This window comes from Urocitellus parryii, chromosome 1, assembly GCF_045843805.1.
Source record: "Urocitellus parryii isolate mUroPar1 chromosome 1, mUroPar1.hap1, whole genome shotgun sequence".
Taxonomy (NCBI): Eukaryota; Metazoa; Chordata; class Mammalia; order Rodentia; family Sciuridae; genus Urocitellus; species Urocitellus parryii.
In genome coordinates, this window is record NC_135531.1 from 92,435,557 (window position 1) to 92,450,711 (window position 15,155).

General features: G+C 34.5%; 1 protein-coding gene across 7 annotated transcripts in view; it reads left to right on the forward strand.

Moving 5' to 3' along the window:
* The window catches only part of Apc (APC regulator of Wnt signaling pathway), a 122,270-nt gene that overhangs the window by 81,952 nt on the left and 25,163 nt on the right, over window positions 1-15,155 (forward strand). For all 7 annotated transcript variants that reach the window (XM_026401243.2, XM_026401252.2, XM_026401247.2 and 4 more), the window contains 3 exons: window positions 638-742; window positions 10,299-10,397; window positions 13,063-13,441. In XM_026401243.2, the coding sequence (XP_026257028.2) occupies window positions 638-742; window positions 10,299-10,397; window positions 13,063-13,441 (583 nt within the window). The remainder of the gene's footprint in view (window positions 1-637; window positions 743-10,298; window positions 10,398-13,062; window positions 13,442-15,155) is intronic.

Consider the following 15,155-nt stretch of genomic DNA (forward strand, 5'->3'; position numbering starts at 1 on the left):
ATCTTTTTTGAAATGACTGCTCTTACTGGATATAATCTGTCATTTTTATTTCATGTAACAGATGGTGGTTGCATTAGCAAGGTTTTCTGTTTTATTCATTCATTATCAAAATCTAAGAACTTGTCAGTTTCATATAACTTTGCCAGAAAATATGTATAAATATGCCTACACAAAAAGTATTTGTAAGAAAATATGTATAAATATGCCTACACAAAAAGTATTTGTAAGAAAATATGTATAAATAGGCCTGCATAAAAGGTGATAGTTTAATTGTTGTATTTATAGCTCTGTAAAATGCCAGAATCATGTGACCTTGCAGAAAAGACAGTTATTTTCTAGTTGGGTTATATTCCTGATAGTGATGTGAGCACAGCTGGTGGAGGATGGTGTTTCTGTGAATCTCAGAAAATCCTTTGTCTTGTGCAGTTCTAATGCTCAAGGGACACATTTCACTTTCCTTCTACCGAGGTAGCCGACTGCTAGCCATGCTGGAGGTTATGAAGTGTAATGTGCAGTATCCATGCCTTTGTCAAGCTATATAATTAATGCATTCAGAACTTCAAAACAAAAAAGAAGCTGTGGACTGAGAAAGCATACACCATTTTTGTATGTAATGATGTTAACTCCATGTTAACAGAGATCATCTCAGAACAAGCATGAAGCTGGCTCACATGAAGCTGAGCGGCAGAATGAAGGTCAAGGAGTGGCAGAAATCAACATGGCAACTTCTGGTGGTGGTCAGGTAAATAAATTATTCTATTATATTTTTAAATGAAACATTTGAATATTCAAAAAGAAGTATAAACTGGGATGGTTTTCAAAATGATCTATAAATCTTATCTAGTTCCTTAGAAAGGATATCTCTAGAAGCATTTAGTATCAAAATGCTGTCATTTTCCTTATTACATTTAACAAGAATGCTATCAATTTCTAAGTATACTTCTATAGCTCTAGGTCATGTTTCATTGTTAGTCTTAAATGATTGGTGTGAGTAGAGTTTTTTTGAAAGACTTTGTTTATATATGTGATTTAACCTCATTATTTTTTTTTTTTTTATTGGTCGTTCATAACATTACATAGTTCTTAATACATCATATTACACGGTTTGATTCAAGTGGATTATGAACTCCCGCTTTTACCCCGTATACAAATTGCTATATCACATCAGTTACCCTTCCATTGATTGACATATTGCCTTTCTAGTGTCTGATGTATTCTGCTGTCTGTCCTATTGTCTACTATCGCCCCTCCCCTCCCCTCCCCTCCCCTCCCCTTTTCTCTCTCTACCCCTTCTACTGTAAATCATGTCTTCCATTTGTATTCTCTTGACTTACCCCTCCTTACCTCTTATATGACATTTTGTATAACCCTGAGGATCGCCTTCCATTTCCATGCAATTTCCCTTCTCACTCCCTTTCCCTCCCACCTCTCATCCCTGTTTACTGTAAATCTTCTTCTCAAGCTCTTCGTCCCTACCCTGTCCTTGTTTACACCCCTTATATCAAAGGAGTCATTTGGTATTTGTTTTTTAAAGATTGTTATTGCTTGTATTGGATAGATTTTTTTCCTTCTTGGGGGCATTCTGTGCAAAGACATTTTAATGTGGGTTTTTTAAATTATCCTAAGAACTTTGTTAGAGTTCTTATTTTCTGTTATACTTCAAGATTACATTAATGTAGAAATTCAAATCTTATTGAAAAAAAAGATTTTGATACTCAGAAAGCTAAAGATAGCCATATCATGTTTAACTATCACCATAGTATTTTTAGCATCAATAGAAATTGCCATGAATTTCTATTTGAATTTTATTGAAATGCAGTCTAATATTAGCAAAATGTTTCATTGGGATATTCTGTATTCCCCAAATTTTCTTCAGTGAATACATTTACAATGTAAACAAGTGATTTAAAAAAAAAAATAGGACTTTAATTTTATTAAGTTGGCCTTAAGGTAGTTTTCCTGTCAATATTAAAAATTACTTTAATTTTTCTAGGTTACTTATTTTTAATATTTTTAGTTGTAGATGGACACAGTACCTTTATTTTGTTTATTTAGTTTTTTGTTTGTTTGTTTAATGTAGTTCTGGGGATCAAACCCAGTGTGTCACGTGTGCTAGACAAACGCTCTACCATTGAGCCACAACCCCAGCCCTTTAGGTTACTTTTAATAGTACTGTTCATGAAAAAAAAGAAAATTCTTCTTTTAGTTCATTAAAATTTAAAGCCTGAAATACCTCATAATTAAGTTTTTTAATTTATTGAGTCAAAACAGAGATATCCATTCATTGTTCCTAGTTAGCAGTATACAGGAAAATTTTTAAGTAGTAAATTATGACAAAAAGCAAATTTTTTTTGTTTTAACTTAAAGACAGGGTCTCATTAAATTGTTTGGGGCCTCACTAAGTTGCTGAGGCTGGTTTTGAACTCACAGTCCTCCTGCCTCAGCCTCCAGAGCCACTGGGATTACAGGCATGTGCCACCGCACCCAGTTAAAAGCAAATTCATATATATATTAGTTGTAGATGTTGTAGATGCACACTATACCTTTATTGTATTTATTTATTTTTATGTGGTGCTGAGAGGATCGAATCCAGTGCCTCACATGTGGTAGGCTAGCGCTCTACCACTGAGCTACCACCCCAGCTCAAAAGCAATTATTTTTAAATAGCACATTTGCATTATTTCTCTATTATTTAGGTAACTATTGGAAAGTTTATGTTTCTACACATAGATAAAAGGAAGAAAAGTTCAGTCTTACCAACAGGAAAAAAAGTGATTTGCTTAGAATTAGACCTACTCTTAGTCTTAGATCATATTCCAATTTTTGTATATTTTGAAAACCTTTATATATCCAGCAGAGTGTATTATGAGATCTATATGACACTACATCAAAATCATTCTAAGATTAGAATTAATGTCATGGATTAAAACTATTAAAATTTGTAAAAGGTTAATGAAAATGTGGGTAGAATTTTCATAATCATGAGGTGGTTAGTAAAACCGTACTGGAAGGAACAATAGGTTTTATGTAAAATGTGACACTTCAGGATGCAGAAAATCATAACAAAATTGTAAGGCAACAAAAGCCAAGATCACATTATTTGCAAACATTTATGACAAGCAAAAACTTAAAATTCAAAATACATAGAGTATTTACCAGTCATCTATTTAAAAATGAGTCTTTAAAAATGGGCAAAGAGGGCTGCAGTTGTGGCTTTACATGTATGAAGCACTGGGTTCGATTCTTAGCACTGCATATAAATAAATGAATAAAATAAAGGTCCATCAACAACAAAAAAAAATGGGCAAAGAACATGAACAGTAAATAAGCAGGGAAAATTAAAATGATAAACATGTGTAAAGATTATCAGCTTTTACTAATAATTATACATAAGTATAAATTACAACTAAAATGAGTTTTTGTAGGCAAGTCATTGAGTTATCACAAATCAGTGGCACTCAGTATTGATACACTAGGAAGTAAACAGGCATTTTCATGTATTGGTATTAATTTCATGAAATAACCTTTCTGGGGAGCAATTTTATAAATTGATTGAAGTTTATAATGCCCTGCTGTATAGCTTATTATAGCAGTATCCAAGTGCTGATGTGGTAATCAATCAAGAGTGGTTGGACATATTTGAAGAAATTCATCTTTATGCTATGTATAGTAGCAAGAAAATTTAGAAATAACCTAAATGTACATTAAGCAATTAATAATTGGCTAATTTATCAGTTAGCCAGCTATGGTTAAATGGCTTTGGAGTTGGCAAATGTGGGAAATTTCACTCCTTCACTAACTAGCATAGATCTTATAACTAACTCTCTGAGCTTTTTTTTCCTCTGTAAAATAATTGTGAGAATTAAATGCAATATATGCTTAACACAGTTCCTGACATATAGTTAGTATTCAGTGAAAGATAAGTTATGGTTTTGGGGCTGGGGCTGTAGCTCAGTGGCAAAGCGCTTGCCTTGCATGTGTGAGGCACTGGGTTTGAACCTCAGCACCACACAAAAATTAACAAATAAAATAAAGGCACTCTGTTCATCTACAACTACAAAAAAAAAAAAGTTGTGGTTCTTATTAACAACTATTGATAATTACTTTTTATCGTTTTTTAGTTTTCGGGGAAGGTACCCAGGATTGAATCCAGGAGTGCTTAATTACTGAACTACATCCTTTTATTTGTTGTTGTTGTTTTGTTGTTGATAGACCTTTATTTATTTATTTATATGCGGTGCTGAGAATTGAACCCAGTGCCTCATGCATGGCAGGCAAGTATGCTACCGCTGAGCCACAACCTCAGTCTCCTTTTTTTTTTTTTTTTCCCAGAGTCTCACTAAGTTATTGGGACTGGCTTTGATCTTAAAATTCTCCTGCCTTAGCTCACAGGTTGCTGGGATTACAGGTGTGCACCACTGCACCCAGCTTGATGATTATTTTTAAATTAACAAATATTTATTATGTACCAAATAATGAAATGTGTTGAAAAAGACAGACTGTAGCTTCATGGAACCTATTTAGTACTCTGCAAATATTAAAAATGATAAATTACATCTGTTTATGGAGATATCTAACTTTTGTTTCAGTCTTCAGCCTTTTGTAGTGTATCCCCCACATTATAATCAAGAATGATCCTTCTAAATACAAATCTGATTGTATCACTTACTACTTAGAACCTTTTAGTGACTACTCACTGCCCATAGAATAGAATCCAGATTCTTTTTATTACTTACTCTTCCAGCAATATCTTCCATTGTTTGCCCCCATTTCTCATTTGCCTCCAGTAAAACTTCTTTGGTTCCTTGAGTATGAATGGGTATTATGGTTTGAGATCTAAAAATGTCCCCCAAAGAGCTCCTGTATTAGTCAGTGGAGCAATGTTCAGAGGTGAAAAGATTGGATTATTAGAGTTAAGCCGTCATTAGTGGATTAGTTTGTTTTATGGATTAATAATTTGAATGACTGACTACTGGCTGATACCTATAGACAGATGGGGTATGACTAGAATTAGTAGATCACTGAGTGTGTGGCCTTGTACTTTATTTTGTCCCTGGTTCCTCACTCTATATCTCTGCTTTCTGGTTGCCATGAGCTGAGAAGCTTTCCTCTACCACAGCCTTTCTCCATGATGTTATGCCTCATCTCAGGTCCAAAGCAATGGATTGGCTGGCCCACCTTGAACTGAACCATAGACAACTTTTCCTCCTCTAATCTATTCTTGTCAAGTATTTTGGTCACAGTGACACACACTAGGCATTCCAAGTAATATGTCCTTTGCCTAGAAAATCTCTTCTGCTTCAGTTCTTTATGCTTTACTCATCCTTCCCCTAAGTTTAAATGTAACTTCTTTTTTTTTTTTTTTAAGAGAGAGAGAGAGAGAATTTTTATTTTATTTTTTGGCAGATACAACATCTTTGTATGTGGTACTGAGGATCAAACCTGGGCCGCACGCATGCCAGGTGATCGCGCTACCGCTTGAGCCACATCCCCAGCCCCTAAATGTAACTTCTTCCTGAATATTTTCCTTGTCTTCATCTCCCTAAAATAAAGTGCTCTCAGCTATCCTATTTCTGTTCTCATAACACTTGGTACTATTTTTGTTATTTTAATTGTTTGCCTTCCTTTTTAAAGTTCTTAAAGTCATACTACACTGGTCTGCCTTACCATTGTACTCCAGATAGACAACCTGATAGCTTGACAGAATAAGCAGTTAGTACATGCATATTAGATATTAATAAATACTGACTTAGGAAATTAATTGTAACTTTTAACTTTTAAAAATTCAGTATACATACTTATACATATGCAAAATGTCTGGGGAAATGTTGCAAATAGTTATTGCTAAATGTTGGGATTTTTGTTTTACTTTCTTGTTTATATTTTTATGTATTGTTTAAATTGTTTTTTAATGAACATGAAAAGTTTTTATAATTCATAACAACTCTAAAACCATTTTTATTTTGGAAAAATAGAAGAAAGTACTGCCTTTGTTTCCATTGCTTGATCACTAGGTTCCTTTTATGAAACATGTTTTTATTTTAGTGTAAGAATGGCAGAGGTGAGGATCTATGGGAAACAATAAATTAGGGCCCAGTATTCAATCCTTTTTCAAAGGATGAATTCTGATAGTGCCATTGACTTAGTTGGAATTTACAAGCACATTTGTTTGGCAATGTCCATTATAGACTTGCCTACTAAATCAGTGGTTTGTATGCCACTAAGTCTACTAATACTATGTATTGGGTTACTTTTTAATCACTGTTTCAAAACAGCACAATAGCCACTCTCAAATCCTAATGTAAATGAGCAATCTATATTTGGATCTGCAATTTTTTATGCCAAGAGTCCTTTCACCCTAGTCCCAGCTACTTTGGAGGCTGAGGCTGAGGCAGGAGAATTGCTTGAGCCCACAAGTTCAAGACCAGCCAGGACAACACAGTGAAACCTCATCTCAAAAAAAAAAAAAAAAATTCCTTTAACCTGTCTTAATAGAATCTATACACAAGACATTTTGAGGTTTATTCTTTTGTTCTATTGTTTGCCCCAGAGTTAATAAACATTGACACTCAACTGAAAATGGAAATCAGTCTTTGAATTTTTCCAGATCAAGGTAGGATGCTCCACCGAAGCACCTGTCCTGGTACATTTATGTCTCTCAACATGTGAAAGTTCATTCTGCCCCCTCTTTTACCATGCTTCCTGCCCACATTTACTTTGCAAGAATGATCCTTACAAAGTCTACTCTTTGTAAAATCCTTTGTTGGCTTCACTTGGTTCTTAGAATAAAGATAACCTTTTATTATGACTTCTATAATTTCTATCTTGTCAGCTTTTTAAAAAATCTCCCCACTAGCTCAAATAGCCTTTTTGGTGTACTGCAGCCTGTGCACCTCTGTTCCTTTTCCATATAGTGTTCTTCTCATCCCCTTTTGCTCAGTTAACTCCAGTTCATGGGTATCTAATCTTAAGCATCAGTTTCTCAGACAGCCTTGAATAGATCAAATCTCACTGTGATAGGTTTTCATAGCATCTTTTTCTTCTTTGAAGACTATCACAATTGCAGCTTTATATTTATTTGTTTAATTATTTAATATTTGTGTTCCCACACTAGACTACAGGATCCAGAAGGGAAAAGTCTAATTTTGTTCCTTTTCATGTCCCACAGTCCCTGATAAATAGTAAAAAATTGGTGGTTGTGGGGGTTGAGATTGTGGCTCACTGGTAGAGTGCTTGCCTCACATGTGTGAGGCACTGGATTCATTTGTCAGCACTACATATAAATAAATGAATAAAATAAAGGTGCATCAATAACTAAAAAAAATATCTTTAAAAAAAATTGGTGGTTGGGGCTGGGGATGTGGCTCAAGTGGTACTGCGCTCGCCTGGCGTGCGTGCGGCCCGGGTTCGATCCTCAGCACCACATACAAACAAAGATGTTGTGTCTGCCGAAAACTAAAAAATAAATATTAAAAAAATTTTCTCTCTCTCTAAAAAAAAAAAAAAAAAATGGTGGTTGGAAGGAAGGACTGATACTCTTGCTAGTAATAGAATCTCTTGATCAGTTGTTAATCTCCTTAAGAAATTGAATGGAAGGAAAAGCTAGAAGTAAATTATACAGGCCAAATCCTTACTTGTTTAGTGTATAGCTATGTATCTAAATCATTTAGAGTCAGATCTCTGATAATAGCTAGTAGATAGTGATAAAATTCAAAACAAAAATGGGGAAAAGATCAAGTGAATCAGCACATTCTGCTTCTAGTTTAAAAACATTTTATGATTCACTTTGACTTCCTATAATATTTTTTAAGAACATCCAAGCAGCATCATTTATTCCCATAAATATTTCACTGTATATTTCCAAAAGATAAGAACACTTTTCAGAATACATACCTAGTATCATTATCATATCCCCATAGAAGCTAATAGTAATTCCTTAATAGCATCAGACATTCTGTCAATATTCAAATTCATAATTTTTTCATAAATGTCTTTTTCCTAGGTTTTTTTTGGGGGGGGGTTGTTTGGGGTTTTTTTGTTGTTGTTGTTTGTTTGTTTGTTTGTTTGTTTGTTTTACTTTGGGCCCAGATAAGGTCCATGAGTTTGGATTTATTATTGAATCTCTGAATCTAATTTATAGGTGACATCTCTTTTGTCTCTTTGAAGAACTGAAGTTGTTTTTCTTACAGTTTTCCATACTATAAACTTTATTGATAACATTCACATGATATAGTTTAACATATTCTTTTATCTTCTGTATTTCCTATGAATTGGTAGTTGGATCCAGAAATTTGATCACATTTGGGTTCAGTCTTTTTAGGGGTACTACATTTATAGAGGTAACATGATGGTCTTCTATCAGGGAGCACATAATAGTCTGATGGAAGACCATATTACCATATTAACAGTCATTAATAACACCTACCTCCATTAATTCATTAGGAATTAATTACAGAATTAATTGAAATACTTGTGTTAAGAGAAACTGCATCTCCTACTTGATTACTTTTCGATGCAGTTTGTACCCAGAAAATCAAAGAAAATGTTTGTATCTTTCTGCTCATCTGCCTGGTTTCACAAGTTGGAAGCCAAAATTATGTTTGAAGTAGAACCTTTTTGAGTTACTTTCTAAAGTGAGCAAACAGAAGCCAGATATGGTGCCTCACACTTATGGTCCCAGCTACTTGGGAGGCTGACACTAGAGGATAACTTAAGCTCAGGAGTTTTGAGGTGAGCCTAGGCAAAAAGAACAAACATTTAAAAAAAAAAAAAAAAGTTAAACTCGGCACAGCGGTTCATGCCTATAATCCCAGCAACTCAGGGGGCTAAGGCAGGAGGATTGCAAGTTCAAGGCCAGGCTTAGCAAAAGTGAGGTGCTAAGCAACTCAATGAGATCCTATCTCTAAATAAAGTACAAAACAGGGCTGAAGATGTTGCTCAGTGGCTTGTGCCCATGAGTTCAAACCCCAGTACCAAAATAAAAGAAAGAAAACTAAAATTAAACCTAATTTTAAGGTAAAGTTGTTCCTGGAGAAAGATATAAATTAACTTTATATGATACCTGAAAGATCATAAGGCAAAGTAGACATAATCTTGGTGAAAGATGATGGTGATCTGAGAGTTTCTTCTGTGACCCTCAAATTTGAGAGTCATTTCGTCAACAGATAATCTGAATATCTCAAAATATTTAGGAAATAGCCTCTTTCAGAGGTTGGGTTTGAGGACTAAGAGAAGGAGAAGTCAAGAATGACTTCCAGATTTCTGTTGTAGGCAGCTGGAAGGATAGTGGTGCAATTTAGTGATAACACAAGATGAAGAGGTAAAATAATGTTTAGTTCTGAAAATGTTAAGTTTGCAGGTCTTAAGTTGGAATTAAGAAAAGTGAACAATGTGATCATTAAAGGTGTGGAAGATCTTTGCATCCCTAATGAATATATGTGGGAATATGAAAACTTAGAATGAAATCCCAAAGCAATAGAATAGTGTTCCATAAAAGGAAATAGTTAATAATATCCACCATTTCCAGATAGGTGGAATGGAATAACTATAGCGTTAAGCTATTAAAAACTAGCAAGAGAATTATGGAAGTGATGAACCACAAGAAATCTAAGCTGGAGTATATAGAAAGATCCAGACACTGGATGTTCTAGTCATTTCTTTTTTTTTTTGTTCTCATTTTTTTTTATTATTAGTTGCTCAAAACATTACAAAGCTCTTGACATATCATATTTCATACATTTGATTCAAGTGGATTATTGTTCTAGTCATTTCAAAGAAGCAATATCTTATCGAAAGTTGAATGCCAGAAAGTAAGAAGAATAAGATAATCTTCTCTGCTGTCTGTCTACTCTGGAGAGTGCTAACAACTTTTACAAATTGGGAAGTATTTCTACAAGTCTAACCAACATAAATAATACAGACACATGAAGGGAGTTAAGTCTAGAAAGGAGAGTCACTCTGGACTCTAGTGTTCTTAATCCAACCTGAGATTTCCCTTCATGGGTATAAGTAGATTTTTATTTGGAGGGATATTTTAAAAACCTCTCACTGGAATTTTTTAAAATTAACTTTATTGAGGAAAGATTACCATAAAATAAAATACATTAATTTTAAGTGTATAGTTGAATGAATTTTAACAAATGTCAAATATATATTCATTTTGAGACTTACACTGGTCATACTTTTAATGAAATATTTAGTTGTTTACTCTATATATGGCTCGTTTGGAGTACCTTCATATAAAGTTATCCATATTTATAATATAAATTTTACTGTTCTATAATTTGCTTACTTTCTAGGGTTTAACTACACGAATGGACCATGAAACAGCCAGTGTTTTGAGTTCTGGTAGCACACACTCTGCTCCTCGAAGACTGACAAGTCATTTGGGAACCAAGGTAACAGAAGATTACAAACTCTGGTTCCTAATGCTATTAATACTTTGTTAAGACATTGTTCACATATATTTTCTAGAAGAGAATTCTTACTAGGTCTCTGTAACATCAATTTTTTTTTTTCTTTCTTGTGCGACTGAGGATTGAACCCAAGGCCCTATGCATGCTAGGCAAGCACTCTACCATTGAACTACATTCCCAGCTTTCTGCCTTGTTTTTATACAAAAAAAAAAGCATAAACAAAGGAGAAAAGGATTATTAAAAAACTGGCAAATTATGTAATTGTTCATTCTTTTTCAGCTTCATCTTGTACTTGTCTGCAGGTATCCGAAACTCCAGTCAGACTAGCTTACTTCCTGAATTGCCTGTAATTTTCTGCCTCCATACCTTGTCTGCTATGGCATACGCCACTTTCTACCCCACCACAAATGGTTGTAACAATACTAGCCAGCCTCCAAAATTCTTCTTAGGCTTTGTTTTTCTAATTCTCAGGGTCCCCTTAAGCTCCCCAAGTGATCCACTTACCTGATTTGTATCACTAACAATTGGAATGAAGCTCTCTCTTGGAAAACAGGGACTATTTTTTATGTATCTTTTTCAGCATCTAGCACAGTATCTGTACATAATGAGTGTTTAATATTTATTGAGATGCATGGAAAAATTATTGAGGTTGAATGTTACCCAGGGCTGATAAGTGAGCTTTCTTAGGGTAGCTCAGATGTTAGTAAATCTTTTAGGATTGTGGGAAAATGTTAGAAAGAAAATATTTGTTTTAAAGGCAAAGCTCTGATGGGTACAGTGAAACATGCCTATAACCCCAGCAACTTGGTAGGCTAAGGCAGGAGGATTGCAAGTTTATTATCAGCCTGGGAAACTTATAGAGATCCTGCCTCAAAATAAAAAATTAAAAGAGTTGAGGATGTAGTTCTATGATAGAGTATCCCTAGGTTCAATCCCAGTATTACAAAATAAAGCCAGAAACTTTAATAGAATATTAACTGAGAAGAAATTTAATGTTACCAAATAATACATTTTCAATAAAAACTAAATATTCCATTTTTTTCTAAATAATATAACAACTCTTAAGAAACACATTGAAATAACTAATGTTGACTTAAGGAATGCATTTTAGGGTAATCAATGATATGATCAATATGAAGCTTAATCCTTTTTATAATTCACAATAGTTAACTACTTGAGATCTCTTATGTGCCAAGGTATTGTATGTACATTATTGCTAATCCTCTCAAATGCCCTGCGAGATATTCTTATCCCTCTAATGAGAAAACTGAAGTAAAAAAAATGATAATGTTAAGACTTTACTATGTATTCTGAATGCCAGCCACTGTCCCATATGTATTATTTTATTTGTTCTTCACAAATTACTCTGTTTGGAACTTAGGAAACTAAATCTCAGAGAAATTAAATAAATTAACTAGCATCAACCAGCTTGTTTGTAAGTGGTGGAGCCAAAATTTGAACCTAAATCTGATTTATTCATAGTCCTATATTATCTTCCTAAAATTTCATATCTAAAAGTAGGTATGTTTACACATTCAGAGCAGCGTTTCTCAACCTCAGAACTATTGGCTAGATAATTCTTTGTTGCATTATGGGATTTTTACAGCATCCTTAGTCTCTACCAACTGGATTCCCTTACTTCTGCCTCCCAATTGTTATAACCAAAATAGTCTCCAAGATATAGCTAAATGTGTCCTGATGGGGGCAAAATTGGCCCTGATTGAGAACAACTGAGTTAAAGAGATAACACTCTATACTTTTATGTAATAGCCTCTAGCTTTGAAATGAAGCTGATGACAGTCCAGGATAATTAGGTACTATTTTCCTGTTTCTAATCTATTTCTAAATAAATTTTTAGAATGTATTGTCAAAGTAATTAATGCTTACCAGATGGCTTTAAAAAAAGAAAATGACTATATGTCCTGGCTTTATCACTCCTTATGTGATCATGGCATTTTCATTTTTATGACAAATATTTTGCATTTATAAGAGAGAAATTATTGGGCTGGGGCTGTGGCTCAGCGGTAGAGTGCTTGCCTCACACGTATGAGACCCTGGGTTCGATCTTCAGCTCCACATAAAAATAAATGAATAAAATAAAGGTATTGTGTCCAACTACAACTAAAAAAATAAATATTTTTTAAAAAGAGAGAAATTATTAATTTTAAAATATCATAATCTGATCAGAATTAGTGATTATCTTGAATTAGTATTTAGTAAATAACAATTATTACAAAAATGTTTTCTCATGATTGTAGTTGTAGGTTAAAAAATAAAATTTTTAATTACATAATGGATTTAGATAAACCACATTCCTTGTTGTGTGTGTGCATGATATAGACATCAGTTGATTTTCACTCATAGTTAGTAGATTACCCCACCCCTAATCCAGACAAATAGCATTTAAGTATGATAGAACCTACTTTCTTATTTCACACTGTATAATACCACTGCTACTATTTATTCACATAAACAAATTATTGATTATTGTCTAGATTTTGATAAAATACCATTACTTCATCCTAAAGATTTTGTTTTGTTTTGTTTTTTTACTAAGTTACAATAGATATCCCATTCATCACTTCATTAGTCTTGGCTTTTAGATATTAAAGTCATAATTTTATTTCTAAACTCATTTGGCCCACAGGTGGAAATGGTGTATTCATTGTTGTCAATGCTTGGTACTCATGATAAGGATGATATGTCACGAACTTTGCTAGCCATGTCTAGCTCCCAAGACAGCTGTATATCCATGCGACAGTCTGGATGTCTTCCTCTCCTCATCCAGCTTTTACATGGCAATGACAAAGACTCTGTATTGTTGGGAAATTCCCGGGGCAGTAAAGAGGCTCGGGCCAGGGCCAGTGCAGCACTCCACAACATCATTCACTCACAGCCTGATGACAAGAGAGGCAGGCGTGAAATCCGAGTCCTTCATCTTTTGGAACAGATACGAGCTTACTGTGAAACCTGTTGGGAGTGGCAGGAAGCCCATGAACAAGGCATGGACCAGGACAAAAATCCAAGTATGTGCTTTATAATGTACGTCATAGTGCATGTTTGAAAGCAAATGTAAAAGTTTTAGATTAGAAAACTTTGTAGTTAATATGTTGTCTCTATGAATGAAGGAGTTAATTCATATTAGCTGTCTATGCCATTAACATACATAGCTTAAGTCTGTATTTTCCTTAAAAAAATTAACAAAGGAATATGTTATGTACACTACTCAGTAATCAAAAAAGAACAGCAAATCAAAAGAAATTTATATAGTCAAAGCTTAGTAGAACTAGAAAGAACTTGAACAATTGTTGGTTGCCCTTCTCTTTTATTCCATAGGGGAAGCTCAGAAAAGCAACTTTACATTAGTTCCTCCAGCTACTAGTGACCAAGCTGTACTCTTTCATATATTCGTATCAATCTGTTCAGTGGACACTGTATTTCTGTTAATGTTATGTGATCCTCCAACAAAAAGGGAAAGGGAAAGCATCATCATCTCCATTTTACAGATGTAGAAACTGAGACTCAGAGAGGCTAAAAGACTTGTTATGGCCTACAGCTAGTAAGTAACAGAGCCAGAAACACAAACAGGCTGAATGTGCTGTTAGCTCTTTACTCTTCCTACTGTACCACCTTGCTCCAGGCAATGGGCCCCAGTTTCTGGTAATAATCAGCCCCCCAGCTCTTTGCTCAGGAAGAGACCCTTGTTCACTAGCCCTTCTCCCTCAGGAGCAGGGAACATAGAAGTTGGGTCCCTTGGGGACGTAACTTCATTCCTGTAGCCAAGAACCAACAGCAGTAAGTATATAAGGTAAGACCTTCCTTCACCCAGTAAGAATTAACGCATGTGTGCACATGCATGCACACACACACACAGGATAAGGAGATGATTTTTTTCATATCAACCTATTGATTTGGGGAGCAGTAAAAGGAATTGTGGTAAAAATATGATTTAGGAAACCATAGCAGATTTTTTTCCAAGCTTAAATATAAACATTATTTTAAACCTAAAATTTTTTAAGATAAGAAAAAAGTAGAGCTGATTCTTTATATCTGCTATCCTAGGAATGAGGAGAGCTAATAAGATATATTATTGAGAGAATATTGCCTTTCTGAATTGATTCTTGGCTAACCACAATAATGAAATGGTCCAGATTTTTTTTTTTGGCGGGGGTGGGGTGGGGGGGCTCATGGTACTAGAGATTGAACCAGGGCCTCAAGTATTCCAGGCAAGTGCTCTACCACTAAGCCACATCCCCAGCACCACATTATTACTTCCAAACAAATACTTATGTCAAGTAATAAGTTTTGAAACCTTGTACATAAGCCAGGTATGGTGGCACACACCTGTAATCCCAGTGATCCAGGAGACTTAAAATAGGAGAATCTCAAGTTCAAGGCTACTCTCAGTCCCAGTGACACCATCTCAAAGGACTGGGAATGTAGCTTAGTGAGACATCTTTTTCTTTAAATTTTTTACTATCTATTATATGTATGTATCAGTCTAGTAAATTTTATCCACTAGGTATTATATTGGTACATACACATTTTCCTTTTTCTTTCTTTCTTTCTTTTTTTTTTTTTTTTAATGTTTCTGTTGTTTGTGATAGTGAGACTCAAACCCAGGGGTGCTCTACCACTGAGCTACTTCACCAGACCCTTTTATTTATTTTTTTGAAATGATGGTCTCACTGACTTGCCTAGGCTGACCTTGAACTTTCATTCTACTGCCTCAGCCTCCTG